The 23,624-nt window shown below is 36.4% G+C and overlaps 1 protein-coding gene across 3 annotated transcripts in view; it reads right to left on the bottom strand.

Moving 5' to 3' along the window:
* LOC127702907 (IgGFc-binding protein-like) overlaps positions 1-23,392 on the bottom strand; it is a 37,247-nt gene extending 13,855 nt beyond the window's left edge. The window contains exon 1 of one of the 3 annotated variants that reach the window (XM_052207211.1): positions 23,246-23,392. In XM_052207211.1, coding sequence (XP_052063171.1) covers positions 23,246-23,357 — 112 coding nt within the window. In that variant the 5' untranslated portion in view covers positions 23,358-23,392. Of the gene's footprint in view, positions 1-1,226; positions 1,378-12,256; positions 12,404-23,245 lie in introns of those variants that run through there. The other 2 variants (XM_052207210.1, XM_052207209.1) reach the window with 2 other exon arrangements.
* Positions 23,393-23,624: the final 232 nt, after the last annotated feature.

Raw genomic sequence — 23,624 nt, 5'->3', positions numbered from 1 at the left:
TTACTAAATTAAATTTGCTGATATTTGATATCAACTATTCATAACTTATTAATATATTTATTTGGTTGAACACAATATAAATCCCCTTATTTATTTAGAACATTATAAGTGTAAAGCTTCACTTTGCACTGTTAAGGACATAAACCAGCATAAAAGATTTTTTTAATTATCAAAAATATACGAAAATATGAAAAAATATTGAACAAACAGTACTGTGATAACAAAAATTAGGTTAATTGAAGTATGTGAAGACAAATTTTACATTATTGAAAGATAAAAATGTTGCGATGTCGGCTCAATGGTGCCTCTAGATCTATATAAACATCCAACGTACAGTTAAAGAAAAATTCCAAAAAGGATAAACATTGTTGAGATCTTTCTATATCATATAGTTTAATTATTCAACATAAGCTTCGATATTTTTTTTAAAGATTTTAATACTTCTGGATAAAAGGATAGTATAGGGCATATGCTATAAGACAGCATTAAGACAGCATACCAACAAAACACACAACGCATACAACTTTTTTCCCGAAGTACAGTACCATTTTTACAAAGAGAGCTCTCATTAACTGATAAGTATACAAATGATTTATGTTCTCTGTTTTAATTCAAAATGACAACTTTTTCATTAGTGTTTTTTTTCACAAAAAGTTTACTATTAATACATTTCATTTTCGGTAGAACGTGTATAATAAAGATAATTTTTGCGCTTCTTTGTTTAGATAAATATTATTGTTTTTGGTACATATAAGATAGCTCCAATCATTAAGAGAACGTGTCTGTTAAACTGTATAAAAACACAGTAGAAGTATCAAGAATTTCAAGTTTTACTGAGACTGAAACTTTGTGATGAATACCGTTGCAGGAAGTTTACGGGGTTACGAGTAATACAGTGATACTTGGCCTTGAACGTAATTAAAGTACTTAAAGTAAAAGGACGATACGTTGAAATATTATATGAATTTTTTGCTACATAGCTTTTGCACTTAGAAATGATTTATATTTGGTACTGAAAATTTATGATATCGAGTTGTACCGTGTAAGCGGTTTTTAGATTAGCTGGGTACTCACTCTTTCTTGATACGGGTATAAAACATTTCAGCAAGTTTGTTTAAATAGAGTTGGTTATAACCTTACAATACATCGCATTAATTTTATGCTCCATCAGTTTGGAGATGTATCTGTAAATTGTGTATAAGTAAGACATAAAAAAATCGTCTTACCTTTATCGGAACTTAGGTCAGTACTATTTAGAGCAGATCCATTCGTCAGTGTCTTGCCATTTATTATTCTAAAGAGAAGACAAAATACCAGCACAATACATGACGGTAACATTTTGTTAAATTAATTTATTACGACTTAAGCTTTCATTATTAGGAACGATTGTGAAGTGGCCAAGTAAGAAAACATTTAATTAATACATGTATTGAGGCAGGAAATGTCACATTGAATCAATTCATATTTCAATAATTTGGCAGCTAATTATAACTGACATGTATCTCCTTTCTGCATTTTCTTAAAGTGGTGAACATTATGGTATTAAATAAAGTAGTTGTTGTTTGTTGCTGTATATGGGTCAATATCCGTCATGCGCACCAAACTGAGGAACTCAAAAGTAGCTTTAACGAAAAATCTCTGTGCAGTGATATTGGACATGTTTCAATTTTTAACAAGTGACTGAGCTTAACCCTTTGTGCTGATTTTGAGTTGAGAGGACCAAAGAATAAAGGTGTAAAAACTATGGAGCTACTAAATGTGTGCAAGGAACTAAATTTTCAAAGAAATAATGTTGTGAAAAAAGGATGTTTTACCCCAAAAGCCGCATCACAAAAGGCTTTTCGGTGTGTGCTAAATTACGGAAAAATAAATATCACTTAGTACCCCGAAAATGTAACCACATATGTGAAAATGTCTCAGCTTCAAAACGAGCTATCATACATATCTACGTTTACAATATGGGCACAGGAACGGAGAACAAAGCTACCATTACCGCCTACCTGCAATGAATTGTGCATCTATGCCCATATCATATTTGTTTTTTGTTGATTGTTTTGTACACAAATCAGGCCGTTATTTCTTTTTCGTTTCAATTGCTTTACATTTTTTTCAGGGCATTTTAGAGCTTGATATGCAGTATGAGTTTTTCTCTTTGTTGAATGCAATACGGTTACTTATAGTTTCTAGCTTCTACATCGTTTGGTAGCTGGGGCAGACTTTTAATTGGCCGTTATATGTGCCATTTTTAATATTTTAAATTAGCTCAATTTCATAGATATTGGTTTACCAGATCCTTTTTCATCGCAAACTTAAAACACTCTCCGTAAAACATTTTATCTAAACTTTGATAATCCAAGATTATAATTCTAGAATGGTAATTGCAGAAACAGCGAAATTCAAACGGCCTTCGTCCAAAACAGGTAAAAATATGTACCTAAGTTATACTGTGTACTTCAAAATCGAACTAGGTTAACCTCTGGAAATTTTATTTTTAAGTTTTACAAATTCCAAAGGCACCAATCAAGACAATTTATTGCGGTTACAGCAATATCAAATGTAACCTGCATTTTATCGCAGCCAGCAAAGTTGCAACTTACACAACCTTTCTAATAAAATCAATTCAAATCATAACCTGCGAATTCTTCTACACGATGTTTCAACAAGAGCACTTCTTTGAAATTGTAATTGCGATAGCAGTGAAAATCAAGCTACGCCTGTATTTCAGAGGAGACCCATGTTTTTATTGCATTCATGAATTATTAATTCCTATTTCAAAAAGAACACAGTCATCATTAGGGTATCGTTTCTACCATTTGAAAAGAACGCGTATTACCTATGGTTGGGTATTTGCAATGTGTTTTGGATAACAAATTCAGAATATTGGGAATTCATTTTCTTTAGACATGTTAGACTGATTGAAAGCATTCTGGTTTCCAAACCTTTGTTTTGTAATGATTGTATGCATTTTTGCAGTCTTTAATATAATAATAAGGGGATGTGGTATGATTACCAAAGTTAAAATAAAGTGGATGTAAGCAATTATAGGCAACCGTACGGCCTTCAAAAACGACCAAAACCCAAACCGTATAGTCGGCTATAAAAGGCCCCGACATGAAAAGTATGAAACAATTCAATTGAGAAATCTAACGGTCTAATTTATAACAAAACAATTTACGAAAAACAAATATGAAAGACATGAACCAACGACAACCACTGAACTATAGGCTCCTGACTTGGGACAGGCATATAAAGAATGCGGCGGGGTTAAACATGTTTGTGAGAGCTCAACCCTCCCCTAACCTGGGGCAGTGGTGTAACAGCACAACATAAGAACAAACTTTACAAATCAGTTGAAAAAGACTCATCAGATCGATACAAAGCAGAAAAACAGAAAACCATTAAACAAAAACACAGACCGGACGTGGCAGGATATTTATCCATTCCGAGTACTTATTAATAGGGACGAGGAATGGATAAAATAAGGACTTATTGTCTTACCTCTTGTCATTACTTATATTGTTTCGTTGTGATTTTGACAGGCTGTTTACCACGTCTTTATTCTTTATCTGTTTGTTGTGCACTGATCGATATTTTTGTCTGGGAAACAGGATTTTGTTCTACTTGTAACAGCTGGATTTGAACTAGTTTTGAGTAACTGCGAGTACTCTTAGATCAGTACTTGGAGTCTTTTGTCTGTTTGTATCTTTGCTAGTAACTGTGGCTTTTGTGTTTCATGAAGATCTGATGAGTCAAGCCCTTTTCAACTGATTTTTACAGTTTGTTTATTAGTTTTGCTGTTGCAGATTAGAGGGGAAGCCCTCGCAAACATGTTTAACTCACCAAATTATATACGTGCCGTCATTTTATTGTTTTAACATACATCTTTGGTTCTCATGTTTGAATTGTTTTATATTTTCTAAAATGACAATAAACACATATCCATCCATTAATCCTGACTGGCGAATAGTTTAAGAGATGGCGTGTCAGTTTGGCTTCGTTTTATGAGTTAAATTTCACTTTAGTATCTTCCGCCTCTCTTCATCAGCGTTGTTTTAAGTGGAATATTTTTTTTAAAAGATGGTAACAACTGATATCACGTGGTGTGATACGCATTCGCTAACGTTTAAGGGAGATCAATATTAAGGACAAATGGTTTACTTTCATGGGTGGGGTTGAATGTGTATTAAAGATTAAACTCATTACTTTCTTGGTTAACACGAGTGTTTGTTTAATTGTGCATTTAATGGGAAATTCACTTAGAAACGAAATCATTAGAGAAACACTTTTGTATAATTTTATGAACAAAACAAGAATGAAAGACAATAAGTCGATACGGCAAAAAGTTTGAAATGCGAAAAATGGAGGCTATTGATCAATGAGACAGCAATCCTTCGAGAAAAACATCTAAAGACATATAGAGAATAACATAGTACATTATTTAAACAGTAGGCAAGTTTCTATACAACATTGTACTTCGTCGTCTCTTAATAGTTCTGAGTACTAGCATTTGAAAATAAGGATATTGTTATTTAAACTACAGTTCAAACCAAAGCTTTTATTTATTGAATGAGGTTTAAAAGTCTTCTAAATCAACGGGAGGCGAAACAAAGGTGGCCCTTTGTAATGTTAAGGTCCGCAGAAATGTAGACATGCTCGCCTGTTTTTCCGTATTTAACCGTATGTTGATCTCTAGATGTATGATTTTATTTTGTTTAATAGCGTGAGTAAGGACGGACGTGTTTAAATCATTACTGGTCGCATATATCTCATGTAGTGTGGTTTTCCTCTTCTCTATGTGAATCCTATATGGGCTGATTTTTTCCGATGTATCAAAATGCAAGAAAATGTATAACGTCATCTGATATGGTAAAATCTGCTACAGGCATTTTGTGTACTCTATATGTTAGATCCTTATGGTTTGGTGATAAAAAAAAATAAAAAGAAAATAAAGAACATTTTTTTTTGCGTTAATACAATATAAAAAAAGGAGATAAGGTTTGATTGCCAATGAGGCAACTATCCACCAAAGTTCAAATGAAGTGGATGTAAGCAATTATAGGCAACGTTACGGCCTTCAACAATGAGTAAAACCCACACCGTTTAGTCGGCTATAAAAGGCCCCGACATTAAAAATATGAAACAATTCAATTGAGAAAGCTTATGGCCTAATTTATAACAAAAAATTTTGGGAAAAAACAAATATGACAGACATGAACCAAAGACAACCACTTAACTACAGGCTCCTGACTTGGGACAGACATATAAAAAAATGTGGCGGGGTAAAATAGGTTTGTGAACGCTCAACCCTCCCCTAACCTGGGACAGTGGTGTAACAGCACAACATAAGAACAAACTATAAAATCAATTGAAAAAGACTGTGCTTGCTCGACCAGTCAGTTTAAACCAGGTGATTGGGTTTACTAAGAGATAAAACAATCAGGTGCTGACTTTTATTTTATCACCAATTCAAAAATGGTAAATAACTGAAAATACAAAATAAAGTACAATTTTACAATGTGTTAAATAATATTATTAAAGTTAATGATTCATCCGGTATGGAGTAACGGAGTAGTTCAGAATGTAGCAAAGGAATGCTTCCAATATAAAAATAGATAAATTTATACTTTTGTTACACAGTTAAATGTATCACGGACAGTTTGAGGGCATCAACTATAATATTTCAAATGTTACTCACACTGTGGTTAGCCACAATTGTGATCAAGAATGAAACCTGCGACAGTCCTTTGTCCAGTGATAAGACGTGGCAAGGTAGATTTGCAAAAAACGGATGCGAGGATACGGTAACAATATAATGTTGTACGGTGAAGTCTAGATTAAATTCCGTAAAAATATAAACTAATCGTGAATATAATTACACAAAATATATAGATAAATTAGCGGATGCAAGGCAACACACTCCCCGTCTGATATCAGACTGATATCACTATTAAATGATGAAATCGTATATGAATATAAAATATATAAATCCCAATTGAAACTGGGTACGACACCGTTTCTCATTCTTTAGAAGGAAGTATCCGACGATAGGATAGTCATCTGTGTACATTTTCCATTTTTGTAGTTGCAACGGTAAGAACAATTTTTTCCAACGTTGATAGAAGGCGATGGCGATCGAAGATGGTCCTCTTCTGACTTTGCTATAGTCACATATTTGTGAGTCTCTGGCGAAATAAATCGTTTCGCCTTAACGTTTAATCCTGCGGATCTAGTTGTTCTGTCTGTAATATGACGATCTCGATATTTGATTTTGTCGTAGTAATGTCTGACAAAAGGCGTTACTTTATGATGATGTCCAGATAAGATCACTGGTTCCTTTTCACTAAGATTCGAGTCAGACTTGACGATACTGCTTCCTACTCGTAGTAATCCTTGCTTGTTTAAAGGCAGATTGAGATTAACAATTGGTCCTTGTTTCGGAATAGGTTTTTGTTTCTGAATGCAACTTTTTTCTTCTCCGTGAATTTCAGGTCTTGCTGATTCCAGAATGAAATTTTCGTTATCCATAGAATATTCTATAGAAGTCATAGATTTAGCTTTTCTTGACACAAGTGCTGTTCCTTTAGAGGAATTCGTTAATCTTCAAGACTTGGTACTAGGTCCAGTACACTGAAGGAATTTTATGGAATGCGTTTTTGCAACCTTGACATTCGAGTTAAAGTTTTGGTCGTTATCATGACCAACGATTATATTTACGGCCTCGGAGGCTATTTCCAATCTTGAGGCAAGAAGTTCTTCTGGTTCCGTGATTGAAACGTTAGTTATCTTCGTGTTGACTTCAAGTGGAACAGATTGCTTTTCAATATATGTATTTCCAATTATGACCCAACCAAGTTTCAACTTTTGGGCAAATGGAGTTCCGGATGGTCCTAAGCGTTGTTCGAGGACGTGGTGTGCCTCTATAAGGTCTCTTCCAATTAACAGTTGAATTTTGCACTTTTCCTCTATTTGTGGAATGCTTCCTCTGAGTTCTTTTAAATAAGGATGATGCATTGCGACTTCAGGAGTAGGGATTTCGTCCCGATTATTGGGAATATTATCACATTCAATTAATGTAGGCTGATCAAATTGTACGTCACCATGTACAGATTTTATGACGAAATCTCTTCCTCTTTTCCCAGAGGTAGCTACTCTGCCGGTGCATATTGATAGGGAGTAGTTTTCCGGTTTATCCCGTACGTCAAACAGACTGAAGAATTCAGACGTGGCAAGAGACCGGTTGCTTTGGTCGTCAATGATGGCGTACATCCTGATAATTTTGTCTGACCTGTCCTTGTGGTACACATCCACAGGTAATATCTTGGCACAAAATTTCTAACTCTTAGGATCTTTGTGGATCTCTGTGCAGGTTGAACTCACAGAGGTTAATTTGATTTCAGCGGACTCGCCGTAGATTGTGTCGGAGGAACTAGATTGAGAATGTTTGTGCGGTTGCACCCTTGTTATGTGTAGTGTGGTGGTGTGTCGTTGACTTCCACGCTCGTTACAACTGATGCTCGCGTTGCAATCACGACTTCTGTGTGTGGTTGACTCACAACACTTGTAGCAAACATTGATTTGGCTCGGAAAGCTCGGCATTCGTTTAAGGGATGCTTTGTACTATGCAAAATGCAAAGACTTTGTTGTTGACTGCTGTCTCCAGGTTGCTGTTCAACTGCCGTCTTATGGACGTTGACCTTAGAATACGTCTGAGCTGTGAACTTTGGCGCAGCACCTTTTGTATTTGGTTTGACTTTTGACCCAAATATGAAACCAGGATCGTTCTTAATTTTGCTAATTTCCGTGATGAAGGCAGATAATTCTGCGAAAGGCGGCTCGTATTTAGACTTGCATCTTGAAGCCCTTGTTAACTACTTTTCTTGGAGTCCGTACGGCAGTTTTTCCACAATTGGATTTATCCCAGACGAAGAGTCGAAATAAGATAGCAAACATCCCAGCTTGGGATTTTCCTTGTGATATTCTATTTCTGATAGAATATCAGACAAGTCATAAAGACGTGCACTGTCTTTGTTCGTCAAGGTAGGAAAGTTGATCAGTTTACTTGTGAAAGAGGCCTCCAACATTTCTGGAGCATCATATCGCTCATCCAGTCTCTGCCATAACCGCTGCAGGCCTCTTGTTGGGTTGTTGGCATTAGATGCTCGTATGCTAATGGCATGTCTAGCAGATTCTGGCCCAAGCCACTTGATAAGTAGATCTATCTGTTCCGTTTCGGAAACTTGCCACTTGATAAGTAGATCTATCTGTAATTCGTCTATGACATTTTCTAAGCTAGCTTTCCTTGTATGGAAGGATTTGGCCCGGTCGTTAAAGTTTGTTAACCGGGAGAACAGCAGGTCCTTACGTAGGAGAAATCTAGTTATTTCCGATGTATGATTGATTTGTTGCTGGTGTGCAGCAGGGGTCTCTTCTATAATGCCTTGTTTTTGGTGTGAGACATGGATCTCTTCTTTAACGCCTTGTTTTTGGTGTGAGACAGGGGTCTTTTCTATAACGCCTTGTTTTTGGTATGCACCAGGGATCTCTTCTGAAACGCCCTGTCTTCCTATGCCAGTAACTGTTCCCAGATCTGGGAATACATTAACTTCTGGTGACTTGGCATGTGTAGGTAAGACCGCAGGTGTTTGTGATGGCAAGTACAATGCCACGGATGGCACGAAGTATGGTGCTTCATGACTTAGCTCAGTCTTAACAGGAGTTTGTTTTTTTCTTTTGAGGGCCTGTCACTTCCTGTACGGCAGTTGGTACAGGGTATTTATTGACGAAATCTTGCACACGTTTGAGCGGGTCTTCTGTCTCGTCAGGTAGATGGCAAAACGCTTGACTGTCGTTGCATTCCAGAATACGAGCCTCGGCTTCTGCGGCTGCAGCTTCTCTTTGTGCTTCGAGAATGTTCATAGCAGCCTTAAGTTCGGCTTTTTCTCGGACTGCACGTGCGGCTTCCTGTTCCATTTGAGTTTTTCCCTGCGAACGGCCTCCTGTTCTTTTTTAGCTTTGTTGTGCTCCTCCTCCTGCTCAATTCGAGCTTTCAGGTGAGCAGCCTCAAGTTCCATTTAAGCTTTCATGGGTGTGCAGCCTCAGCAATTCTACGTGTGGCCTCTTGTTCCGCCACGGCTTTTCTACGTGTGGCCTCTTGTTTTGCACGAATGGCTTCTTGTTCTATTTCGGCCTTGATTTCTGTTTGTCTGTATAGGGCCTGTTCCTCTAATACGGCCTCCTGCTTTAGGAGCGTAGCTTGTTGTTCGGCAAATGCTATCTTTGATCTAGCAGACTCTGCCTTCCCACGCTTTCTCTGTGCTAGGCTTGACATGTCAGAGACGTGGGAGCTTCCACTGTGAGTGGTTTTCTTACCCTTAGATGTCTTCGTTTTTGTGGATTTAGCCTTTGTCAGGGTGAGGCGATGCTCGTGTAAAGTTTCAATTGCCAGGTCCACTTTGGACAGTCGAATATCTGTTGAAAGATTACACGTATCAATATCTTTAAGACTGTCCAACGTTCTTGTATTTTTTAGAAATTTCAGGTACACGTCTGTGAGCCTGCGATAATTAGTACAGGCTTGTACAATTTTATCTTGTGCTGTTAGCAATTGCTGGAACTCGTTAGTAGGCGTGGTCACTTGCAATAACTGGAATTCTAGATCTGACTATAGGGCCTCTAGCTCCTGACAGAACTTGTCACGTTTCTCTGTGAATGCTCCCTGACCCCTTTCCGTGAGGTCACGTATTCGCCTAGTCTCGGGATTTTCATCTAAATGTGTGGTTTCAGACGGATTTTCTAGTAGTTCTTCATTAGCGTCAACTTCTGGGTGCTGAACCTCGTTTTACTGCTCCGCGTGACTGGGATCGATGATGTAAATCAACTAACTGTAGGCAATGTTGGTTCAACGTTGTTGGTTTGCTGCCTAGGACACACAAGCTATGTTACGTAGTGTCATGGTACCAGCTAAGAACGATGCTCCGTTGTATTTCCTGGTCAGGAGATGTGTAGACAAGTTGTTGTCAATTTACTGGATCAAGGAATGTACGGCCGTTGTCTGGTTGTAGGCGTTGTCACTGCCGCAAGGTGGGGTGTTCTGTGATACACAACAGGCAAGTTGAAGCTTATTTACTGTACTGGCTCGACCAGTCAATTTAAACCAGGTGATTGGGTTTACTAAGAGATAAAACAATCAGGTGCTGACTTTTATTCTATAACCAATCCAAAAATGGTAAATAACTGAAAATACAAAATAAAGTACAATTTTACAATGTGTTAAATAATATTATTAAAGTTAATGATTCATCCGGTATGGAGTAACGACGTAGTCCGGAATGTAGCATTTCGATGCTCCGATACGGCGTAGTTCAGAATGTAGCAAAGAAATGCTTCCAATATAAAAATAGATAAATTTATACTTTTGTTACACAGTTAAATGTATCACGGACAGTTTGAAGGCATCAACCATAATATATGGTTAGCCACAATTGTGATCAAGAATGAATCCTGCGACAGTCCTATGTCCAGTGACGTGGCAAGGTAGATTTGCAAAAAACGGATGCGAGGCTACGGTAACAATAGAATGTTGCACAGTGAAGTCCAGATTAAATTTCGGAAAAATATAAACTAATCGTGAATATAATTACACAAAATATATAGATAAATTAGCGGATGCAAGGCAACACAAAGACTTCACTCACAGATCGATACAAAGCAGAAAAGAACATCAAACAAAAACAAAGACTGGATGTGGCAGGGTTTATACCACATCTCCTTACTTTCTATTAAGTTATGAATGACATGGTTAGTATGATTTGTTTTGTATTGATAGTTGTTGATGAACATCAAAACACAGTTTGATAGAAGACAACATATCGACTTCAATTAACATATCCATGCATTCATCAAAACGGTAACTACCTGAGTACTGCTTTAACGGGTTTGTTGTTAGGCCTGTTTTTAAGTCAGCCTTCTATAATTTTTTATACCGATACAACATGAACAACTTAAAAAAAAATATGAATTCCAGATAGAGATTACTAAATTAAATTTGCTGATATTTGATATCAACTATTCATAACTTATTAATATATTTATTTTGTTGAACACAATATAAATCCCCTTATTTATTTAGAACATTATAAGTGTAAAGCTTCACTTTGCACTGTTAAGGACATAAACCAGCATAAAATATTTTTTTAATTATCCAAAATATACGAAAATATGAAAAAATATTGAACAAACAGTACTGTGATATAAAAAATTAGGTTAATTGAAGTATGTGAAGACAAATTTTACATTATTGAAAGATAAAAATGTTGCGATGTCGGCTCAATGGTGCCTCTAGATCTATATAAACATCCAACGTACAGTTAAAGAAAAATTCCAAAAAGGATAAACATTGTTGAGATCTTTCTATATCATATAGTTTAATTATTCAACATAAGCTTCGATATTTTTTTTAAAGATTTTAATACTTCTGGATAAAAGGATAGTATAGGGCATATGCTATAAGACAGCATTAAGACAGCATACCAACAAAACACACAACGCATACAACTTTTTTCCCGAAGTACAGTACCATTTTTACAAAGAGAGCTCTCATTAACTGATAAGTATACAAATGATTTATGTTCTCTGTTTTAATTCAAAATGACAACTTTTTCATTAGTGTTTTTTTTCACAAAAAGTTTACTATTAGTACATTTCATTTTCGGTAGAACGTGTAGAATAAAGATAATTTTTGCGCTTCTTTGTTTAGATAAATATTATTGTTTTTGGTACATATAAGATAGCTCCAATCATTAAGAGAACGTGTCTGTTAAACTGTATAAAAACACAGTAGAAGTATCAAGAATTTCAAGTTTTACTGAGACTGAAACTTTGTGATGAATACCGTTGCAGGAAGTTTACGGGGTTACGAGTAATACAGTGATACTTGGCCTTGAACGTAATTAAAGTACTTAAAGTAAAAGGACGATACGTTGAAATATTATATGAATTTTTTGCTACATAGCTTTTGCACTTAGAAATGATTTATATTTGGTACTGAAAATTTATGATATCGAGTTGTACCGTGTAAGCGGTTTTTAGATTAGCTGGGTACTCACTCTTTCTTGATACGGGTATAAAACATTTCAGCAAGTTTGTTTAAATAGAGTTGGTTATAACCTTACAATACATCGCATTAATTTTATGCTCCATCAGTTTGGAGATGTATCTGTAAATTGTGTATAAGTAAGACATAAAAAAATCGTCTTACCTTTATCGGAACTTAGGTCAGTACTATTTAGAGCAGATCCATTCGTCAGTGTCTTGCCATTTATTATTCTAAAGAGAAGACAAAATACCAGCACAATACATGACGGTAACATTTTGTTAAATTAATTTATTACGACTTAAGCTTTCATTATTAGGAACGATTGTGAAGTGGCCAAGTAAGAAAACATTTAATTAATACATGTATTGAGGCAGAAAATGTCACATTGAATCAATTCATATTTCAATAATTTGGCAGCTAATTATAACTGACATGTATCTCCTTTCTGCATTTTCTTAAAGTGGTGAACATTATGGTATTAAATAAAGTAGTTGTTGTTTGTTGCTGTATATGGGTCAATATCCGTCATGCGCACCAAACTGAGGAACTCAAAAGTAGCTTTAACGAAAAATCTCTGTGCAGTGATATTGGACATGTTTCAATTTTTAACAAGTGACTGAGCTTAACCCTTTGTGCTGATTTTGAGTTGAGAGGACCAAAGAATAAAGGTGTAAAAACTATGGAGCTACTAAATGTGTGCAAGGAACTAAATTTTCAAAGAAATAATGTTGTGAAAAAAGGATGTTTTACCCCAAAAGCCGCATCACAAAAGGCTTTTCGGTGTGTGCTAAATTACGGAAAAATAAATATCACTTAGTACCCCGAAAATGTAACCACATATGTGAAAATGTCTCAGCTTCAAAACGAGCCATCATACATATCTACGTTTACAATATGGGCACAGGAACGGAGAAAAAAGCTACCATTACCGCCTACCTGCAATGAATTGTGCATCTATGCCCATATCATATTTGTTTTTTGTTGATTGTTTTGTACACAAATCAGGCCGTTATTTCTTTTTCGTTTCAATTGCTTTACATTTTTTTCAGGGCATTTTAGAGCTTGATATGCAGTATGAGTTTTTCTCTTTGTTGAATGCAATACGGTTACTTATAGTTTCTAGCTTCTACATCGTTTGGTAGCTGGGGCAGACTTTTAATTGGCCGTTATATGTGCCATTTTTAATATTTTAAATTAGCTCAATTTCATAGATATTGGTTCACCAGATCTTTTTTCATCGCAAACTTAAAACACTCTCCGTAAAACATTTTATCTAAACTTTGATAATCCAAGATTATAATTCTAGAATGGTAATTGCAGAAACAGCGAAATTCAAACGGCCTTCGTCCAAAACAGGTAAAAATATGTACCTAAGTTATACTGTGTACTTCAAAATCGAACTAGTTTAACCTCTGGAAATTTTATTTTTAAGTTTTACAAATTCCAAAGGCACCAATCAAGACAATTTATTGCGGTTACAGCAATATCAAATGTAACCTGCATTTTATCGCAGCCAGCAAAGTTGCAACTTACACAACCTTTCTAATAAAATCAATTCAAATCATAACCTGCGAATTCTTCTACACGATGTTTCAACAAGAGCACTTCTTTGAAATTGTAATTGCGATAGCAGTGAAAATCAAGCTACGCCTGTATTTCAGAGGAGACCCATGTTTTTATTGCATTCATGAATTATTAATTCCTATTTCAAAAAGAACACAGTCATCATTAGGGTATCGTTTCTACCATTTGAAAAGAACGCGTATTACCTATGGTTGGGTATTTGCAATGTGTTTTGGATAACAAATTCAGAATATTGGGAATTCATTTTCTTTAGACATGTTAGATTGATTGAAAGCATTCTGGTTTCCAAACCTTTGTTTTGTAATGATTGTATGCATTTTTGCAGTCTTTAATATAATAATAAGGGGATGTGGTATGATTACCAAAGTTAAAATAAAGTGGATGCAAGCAATTATAGGCAACCGTACGGCCTTCAAAAACGACCAAAACCCAAACCGTATAGTCGGCTATAAAAGGCCCCGACATGAAAAGTATGAAACAATTCAATTGAGAAATCTAACGGTCTAATTTATAACAAAACAATTTACGAAAAACAAATATGAAAGACATGAACCAACGACAACCACTGAACTATAGGCTCCTGACTTGGGACAGGCATATAAAGAATGCGGCGGGGTTAAACATGTTTGTGAGAGCTCAACCCTCCCCCTAACCTGGGGCAGTGGTGTAACAGCACAACATAAGGACAAACTTTACAAATCAGTTGAAAAAGACTCATCAGATCGATACAAAGCAGAAAAACAGAAAACCATTAAACAAAAACACAGACCGGACGTGGCAGGATATTTATCCATTCCGAGTACTTATTAATAGGGACGAGGAATGGATAAAATAAGGACTTATTGTCTTACCTCTTGTCATTACTTATATTGTTTCGTTGTGATTTTGACAGGCTGTTTACCACGTCTTTATTCTTTATCTGTTTGTTGTGCACTGATCGATATTTTTGTCTGGGAAACAGGATTTTGTTCTACTTGTAACAGCTGGATTTGAACTAGTTTTGAGTAACTGCGAGTACTCTTAGATCAGTACTTGGAGTCTTTTGTCTGTTTGTATCTTTGCTAGTAACTGTGGCTTTTGTGTTTCATGAAGATCTGATGAGTCAAGCCCTTTTCAACTGATTTTTACAGTTTGTTTATTAGTTTTGCTGTTGCAGATTAGAGGGGAAGCCCTCGCAAACATGTTTAACTCACCAAATTATATACGTGCCGTCATTTTATTGTTTTAACATACATCTTTGGTTCTCATGTTTGAATTGTTTTATATTTTCTAAAATGACAATAAACACATATCCATCCATTAATCCTGACTGACGAATAGTTTAAGAGATGGCGTGTAAGTTTGGCTTCGTTTTATGAGTTAAATTTCACTTTAGTATCTTCCGCCTCTCTTCATCAGCGTTGTTTTAAGTGGAATATTTTTTTTAAAAGATGGTAACGACTGATATCACGTGGTGTGATACGCATTCGCTAACGTTTAAGGGAGATCAATATTAAGGACAAATGGTTTACTTTCATGGGTGGGGTTGAATGTGTATTAAAGATTAAACTCATTACTTTCTTGGTTAACACGAGTGTTTGTTTAATTGTGCATTAATGGGAAATTCACTTAGAAACGAAATCATTAGAGAAACACTTTTGTATAATTTTATGAACAAAACAAGAATGAAAGACAATACGTCGATACGGCAAAAAGTTTGAAATGCGAAAAATGGAGGCTATTGATCAATGAGACAGCAATCCTTCGAGAAAAACATCTAAAGACATATAGGGAATAACATAGTACATTATTTAAACAGTAGGCAAGTTTCTATACAACATTGTACTTCGTCGTCTCTTAATAGTTCTGAGTACTAGCATTTGAAAATAAGGATATTGTTATTTAAACTACAGTTCAAACCAAAGCTTTTATTTATTGAATGAGGTTTAAAAGTCTTCTAAATCAACGGGAGGCGAAAAAAAGATGGCCCTTTGTAATGTTAAGGTCCGCAGAAATGTAGACATGCTCGCCTGTTTTTCCGTATTTAACCGTATGTTGATCTCTAGATGTATGATTTTATTTTGTTTAATAGCGTGAGTAAGGACGGACGTGTTTAAATCATTACTGGTCGCATATATCTCATGTAGTGTGGTTTTCCTCTTCTCTATGTGAATCCTATATGGGCTGATTTTTTCCGATGTATCAAAATGCAAGAAAATGTATAACGTCATCTGATATGGTAAAATCTGCTACAGGCATTTTGTGTACTCTATATGTTAGATCCTTATGGTTTGGTGATAAAAAAAAAATAAAAAGAAAATAAAGAACATATTTTTTGCGTTAATACAATATAAAAAAAGGAGATAAGGTTTGATTGCCAATGAGGCAACTATCCACCAAAGTTCAAATGAAGTGGATGTAAGCAATTATAGGCAACGTTACGGCCTTCAACAATGAGTAAAACCCACACTGTTTAGTCGGCTATAAAAGGCCCCGACATTAAAAATATGAAACAATTCCATTGAGAAAGCTTATGGCCTAATTTATAACAAAAAATTTTGGGAAAAAACAAATATGACAGACATGAACCAAAGACAACCACTTAACTACAGGCTCCTGACTTGGGACAGACATATAAAAAAATGTGGCGGGGTAAAATAGGTTTGTGAACGCTCAACCCTCCCCTAACCTGGGACAGCGGTGTAACAGCACAACATAAGAACAAACTATAAAATCAATTGAAAAAGACTGTGCTGGCTCGACCAGTCAGTTTAAACCAGGTGATTGGGTTTACTAAGAGATAAAACAATCAGGTGCTGACTTTTATTTTATCACCAATTCAAAAATGGTAAATAACTGAAAATACAAAATAAAGTACAATTTTACAATGTGTTAAATAATATTATTAAAGTTAATGATTCATCCGGTATGGAGTAACGGAGTAGTTCAGAATGTAGCAAAGGAATGCTTCCAATATAAAAATAGATAAATTTATACTTTTGTTACACAGTTAAATGTATCACGGACAGTTTGAGGGCATCAACTATAATATTTCAAATGTTACTCACACTGTGGTTAGCCACAATTGTGATCAAGAATGAAACCTGCGACAGTCCTTTGTCCAGTGATAAGACGTGGCAAGGTAGATTTGCAAAAAACGGATGCGAGGATACGGTAACAATATAATGTTGTACGGTGAAGTCTAGATTAAATTCCGTAAAAATATAAACTAATCGTGAATATAATTACACAAAATATATAGATAAATTAGCGGATGCAAGGCAACACACTCCCCGTCTGATATCAGACTGATATCACTATTAAATGATGAAATCGTATATGAATATAAAATATATAAATCCCAATTGAAACTGGGTACGACACCGTTTCTCATTCTTTAGAAGGAAGTATCCGACGATAGGATAGTCATCTGTGTACATTTTCCATTTTTGTTGTTGCAACGGTAAGAACAATTTTTTCCAACGTTGATAGAAGGCGATGGCGATCGAAGATGGTCCTCTTCTGACTTTGCTATAGTCACATATTTGTGAGTCTCTGGCGAAATAAATCGTTTCGCCTTAACGTTTAATCCTGCGGATCTAGTTGTTCTGTCTGTAATATGACGATCTCGATATTTGATTTTGTCGTAGTAATGTCTGACAAAAGGCGTTACTTTATGATGATGTCCAGATAAGATCACTGGTTCCTTTTCACTAAGATTCGAGTCAGACTTGACGATACTGCTTCCTACTCGTAGTAATCCTTGCTTGTTTAAAGGCAGATTGAGATTAACAATTGGTCCTTGTTTCGGAATAGGTTTTTGTTTCAGGTCTTGCTGATTCCAGAATGAAATTTTCGTTATCCATAGAATATTCTATAGAAGTCATAGATTTAGCTTTTGTTGACACAAGTGCTGTTCCTTTAGAGGAATTCGTTAATCTTCAAGACTTGGTACTAGGTTCAGTACACTGAAGGAATTTTATGGAATGCGTTTTTGCAACCTTGACATTCGAGTTAAAGTTTTGGTCGTTATCATGACCAACGATTATATTTACGGCCTCGGAGGCTATTTCCAATCTTGAGGCAAGAAGTTCTTCTGGTTCCGTGATTGAAACGTTAGTTATCTTCGTGTTGACTTCAAGTGGAACAGATTGCTTTTCAATATATGTATTTCCAATTATGACCCAACCAAGTTTCAACTTTTGGGCAAATGGAGTTCCGGATGGTCCTAAGCGTTGTTCGAGGACGTGGTGTGCCTCTATAAGGTCTCTTCCAATTAACAGTTGAATTTTGCACTTTTCCTCTATTTGTGGAATGCTTCCTCTGAGTTCTTTTAAATGAGGATGATGCATTGCGACTTCAGGAGTAGGGATTTCGTCCCGATTATTGGGAATATTATGACATTCAATTAATGTAGGCAGATCAAATTGTACGTCACCATGTACAGATTTTATGACGAAATCTCTTCCTCTTTTTCCGGAGGTAGCTACTCTGCCGGTGCATATTGATAGGGAGTAGTTTTCCGGTTTATCCCGTACGTCAAACAGACTGAAGAATTCAGACGTGGCAAGAGACCGGTTGCTTTGGTCGTCAATGATGGCGTACATCCTGATAATTTTGTCTGACCTGTCCTTGTGGTACACATCCACAGGTAATATCTTGGCACAAAATTTCTAACTCTTAGGATCTTTGTGGATCTCTGTGCAGGTTGAACTCACAGAGGTTAATTTGATTTCAGCGGACTCGCCGTAGATTGTGTCGGAGGAACTAGATTGAGAATGTTTGTGCGGTTGCACCCTTGTTATGTGTAGTGTGGTGGTGTGTCGTTGACTTCCACGCTCGTTACAACTGATGCTCGCGTTGCAATCACGACTTCTGTGTGTGGTTGACTCACAACACTTGTAGCAAACATTGATTTGGCTCGGAAAGCTCGGCATTCGTTTAAGGGATGCTTTGTACTATGCAAAATGCAAAGACTTTGTTGTTGACTGCTGTCTCCAGGTTGCTGTTCAACTGCCGTCTTATGGACGTTGACCTTAGAATACGTCTGAGGTGTGAACTTTGGCGCAGCACCTTTTGTATTTGGTTTGACTTTTGACCCAAAAATGAAACCAGGATCGTTCTTAATTTTGCTAATTTCCGTGATAATTCTGCGAAAGGCGGCTCGTATTTAGACTTGCATCTTGAAGCCCTTGTTAACCACTTTTCTTGGAGTCCGTACGGCAGTTTTTCCACAATTGGATTTATCCCAGACGAAGAGTCGAAATAAGATAGCAAACATCCCAGCTTGGGATTTTCCTTGTGATATTCTATTTCTGATAGAATATCAGACAAGTCATAAAGACGTGCGCTGTCTTTGTTCGTCAAGGTAGGAAAGTTGATCAGTTTACTTGTGAAAGAGGCCTCCAACATTTCTGGAGCATCATATCGCTCATCCAGTCTCTGCCATAACCGCTGCAGGCCTCTTGTTGGGTTGTTGGCATTAGATGCTCGTATGCTAATGGCATGTCTAGCAGATTCTGGCCCAAGCCACTTGATAAGTAGATCTATCTGTTCCGTTTCGGAAACTTGCCACTTGATAAGTAGATCTATCTGTAATTCGTCTATGACATTTTCTAAGCTAGCTTTCCTTGTATGGAAGGATTTGGCCCGGTCGTTAAAGTTTGTTAACCGGGAGAACAGCAGGTCCTTACGTAGGAGAAATCTAGTTATTTCCGATGTATGATTGATTTGTTGCTGGTGTGCAGCAGGGGTCTCTTCTATAATGCCTTGTTTTTGGTGTGAGACAGGGATCTCTTCTTTAACGCCTTGTTTTTGGTGTGAGACAGGGGTCTTTTCTATAACGCCTTGTTTTTGGTATGCACCAGGGATCTCTTCTGAAACGCCCTGTCTTCCTATGCCAGTAACTGTTCCCAGATCTGGGAATACATTAACTTCTGGTGACTTGGCATGTGTAGGTAAGACCGCAGGTGTTTGTGATGGCAAGTACAATGCCACGGATGGCACGAAGTCTGGTGCTTCATGACTTAGCTCAGTCTTAACAGGAGTTTGTTTTTTTCTTTTGAGGGCCTGTCACTTCCTGTACGGCAGTTGGTACAGGGTATTTATTGACGAAATCTTGCACACGTTTGAGCGGGTCTTCTGTCTCGTCAGGTAGATGGCAAAACGCTTGACTGTCGTTGCATTCCAGAATACGAGCCTCGGCTTCTGCGGCTGCAGCTTCTCTTTGTGCTTCGAGAATGTTCATAGCAGCCTTAAGTTCGGCTTTTTCTCGGACTGCACGTGCGGCTTCCTGTTCCATTTGAGTTTTTCCTTGCGAACGGCCTCCTGTTCTTTTTTAGCTTTGTTGTGCTCCTCCTCCTGCTCAATTCGAGCTTTCAGGTGAGCAGCCTCAAGTTCCATTTAAGCTTTCATGGGTGTGCAGCCTCAGCAATTCTACGTGTGGCCTCTTGTTCCGCCACGGCTTTTCTACGTGTGGCCTCTTGTTTTGCACGGATGGCTTCTTGTTCTATTTCGGCCTTGATTTCTGTTTGTCTGTATAGGGCCTGTTCCTCTAATACGGCCTCCTGCTTTAGGAGCGTAGCTTGTTGTTCGGCAAATGCTATCTTTGATCTAGCATACTCTGCCTTCCCACGCTTTCTCTGTGCTAGGCTTGACATGTCAGAGACGTGGGAGCTTCCACTGTGAGTGGTTTTCTTACCCTTAGATGTCTTCGTTTTTGTGGATTTAGCCTTTGTTAGGGTGAGGCGATGCTCGTGTAAAGTTTCAATTGCCAGGTCCACTTTGGACAGTCGAATATCTGTTGAAAGATTACACGTATCAATATCTTTAAGACTGTCCAACGTTCTTGTATTTTTTAGAAATTTCAGGTACACGTCTGTGAGCCTGCGATAATTAGTACAGGCTTGTACAATTTTATCTGGTGCTGTTAGCAATTGCTGGAACTCGTTAGTAGGCGAGGTCACTTGCAATAACTGGAATTCTAGATCTGACTATAGGGCCCCTAGCTCCTGACAGAACTTGTCACGTTTCTCTGTGAATGCTCCCTGACCCCTTTCCGTGAGGTCACGTATTCGCCTAGTCTCGGGATTTTCATCTAAATGTGTGGTTTCAGACGGATTTTCTAGTAGTTCTTCATTAGCGTCAACCTCTGGGTGCTGAACCTCGTTTTACTGCTCCGCGTGACTGGGATCGATGATGTAAATCAACTAACTGTAGGCAATGTTGGTTCAACGTTGTTGGTTTGCTGCCTAGGACACACAAGCTGTGTTACGTAGTGTCATGGTACCAGCTAAGAACGATGCTCCGTTGTATTTCCTGGTCAGGAGATGTGTAGACAAGTTGTTGTCAATTTACTGGATCAAGGAATGTACGGCCGTTGTCTGGTTGTAGGCGTTGTCACTGCCGCAAGGTGGGGTGTTCTGTGATACACAACAGGCAAGTTGAAGCTTATTTACTGTGCTGGCTCGACCAGTCAATTTAAACCAGGTGATTGGGTTTACTAAGAGATAAAACAATCAGGTGCTGACTTTTATTCTATAACCAATCCAAAAATGGTAAATAACTGAAAATACAAAATAAAGTACAATTTTACAATGTGTTAAATAATATTATTAAAGTTAATGATTCATCCGGTATGGAGTAACGGCGTAGTCCGGAATGTAGCATTTCGATGCTCCGATACGGCGTAGTTCAGAATGTAGCAAAGAAATGCTTCCAATATAAAAATAGATAAATTTATACTTTTGTTACACAGTTAAATGTATCACGGACAGTTTGAAGGCATCAACCATAATATATGGTTAGCCACAATTGTGATCAAGAATGAATCCTGCGACAGTCCTTTGTCCAGTGACGTGGCAAGGTAGATTTGCAAAAAACGGATGCGAGGCTACGGTAACAATAGAATGTTGCACAGTGAAGTCCAGATTAAATTCCGGAAAAATATAAACTAATCGTGAATATAATTACACAAAATATATAGATAAATTAGCGGATGCAAGGCAACACAAAGACTTCACTCACAGATCGATACAAAGCAGAAAAGAACATCAAACAAAAACAAAGACTGGATGTGGCAGGGTTTATACCACATCTCCTTACTTTCTATTAAGTTATGAATGACATGGTTAGTATGATTTGTTTTGTATTGATAGTTGTTGATGAACATCAAAACACAGTTTGATAGAAGACAACATATCGACTTCAATTAACATATCCATGCATTCATCAAAACGGTAACTACCTGAGTACTGCTTTAACGGGTTTGTTGTTAGGCCTTTTTTTAAGTCAGCCTTCTATAATTTTTTTTACCGATACAACATGAACAACTTAAAAAAAAATATGAATTCCAGATAGAGATTACTAAATTAAATTTGCTGATATTTGATATCGACTATTCATAACTTATTAATATATTTATTTTGTTGAACACAATATAAATCCCCTTATTTATTTAGAACATTATAAGTGTAAAGCTTCACTTTGCACTGTTAAGGACATAAACCAGCATAAAAGATTTTTTTAATTATCCAAAATATACGAAAATATGAAAAAATATTGAACAAACAGTACTGTGATAACAAAAATTAGGTTAATTGAAGTATGTGAAGACAAATTTTACATTATTGAAAGATAAAAATGTTGCGATGTCGGCTCAATGGTGCCTCTAGATCTATATAAACATCCAACGTACAATTAAAGAAAAATTCCAAAAAGGATAAACATTGTTGAGATCTTTCTATATCATATAGTTTAATTATTCAACATAAGCTTCGATATTTTTTTTAAAGATTTTAATACTTCTGGATAAAAGGATAGTATAGGGCATATGCTATAAGACAGCATTAAGACAGCATACCAACAAAACACACAACGCATACAACTTTTTTCCCGAAGTACAGTACCATTTTTACAAAGAGAGCTCTCATTAACTGATAAGTATACAAATGATTTATGTTCTCTGTTTTAATTCAAAATGACAACTTTTTCATTAGTGTTTTTTTTTCACAAAAAGTTTACTATTAATACATTTCATTTTCGGTAGAACGTGTAGAATAAAGATAATTTTTGCGCTTCTTTGTTTAGATAAATATTATTGTTTTTGGTACATATAAGATAGCTCCAATCATTAAGAGAACGTGTCTGTTAAACTGTATAAAAACACAGTAGAAGTATCAAGAATTTCAAGTTTTACTGAGACTGAAACTTTGTGATGAATACCGTTGCAGGAAGTTTACGGGGTTACGAGTAATACAGTGATACTTGGCCTTGAACGTAATTAAAGTACTTAAAGTAAAAGGACGATACGTTGAAATATTATATGAATTTTTTGCTACATAGCTTTTGCACTTAGAAATGATTTATATTTGGTACTGAAAATTTATGATATCGAGTTGTACCGTGTAAGCGGTTTTTAGATTAGCTGGGTACTCACTCTTTCTTGATACGGGTATAAAACATTTCAGCAAGTTTGTTTAAATAGAGTTGGTTATAACCTTACAATACATCGCATTAATTTTATGCTCCATCAGTTTGGAGATGTATCTGTAAATTGTGTATAAGTAAGACATAAAAAAATCGTCTTACCTTTATCGGAACTTAGGTCAGTACTATTTAGAGCAGATCCATTCGTCAGTGTCTTGCCATTTATTATTCTAAAGAGAAGACAAAATACCAGCACAATACATGACGGTAACATTTTGTTAAATTAATTTATTACGACTTAAGCTTTCATTATTAGGAACGATTGTGAAGTGGCCAAGTAAGAAAACATTCAATTAATACATTTATTGAGGCAGGAAATGTCACATTGAATCAATTCATATTTCAATAATTTGGCAGCTAATTATAACTGACATGTATCTCCTTTCTGCATTTTCTTAAAGTGGTGAACATTATGGTATTAAATAAAGTAGTTGTTGTTTGTTGCTGTATATGGGTCAATATCCGTCATGCGCACCAAACT

This window comes from Mytilus californianus, unplaced genomic scaffold, assembly GCF_021869535.1.
Source record: "Mytilus californianus isolate M0D057914Y unplaced genomic scaffold, xbMytCali1.0.p SCAF_5, whole genome shotgun sequence".
NCBI classification, from domain to species: Eukaryota; Metazoa; Mollusca; class Bivalvia; order Mytilida; family Mytilidae; genus Mytilus; species Mytilus californianus.
This window is presented reverse-complemented; position numbering and strand designations above follow the sequence as displayed.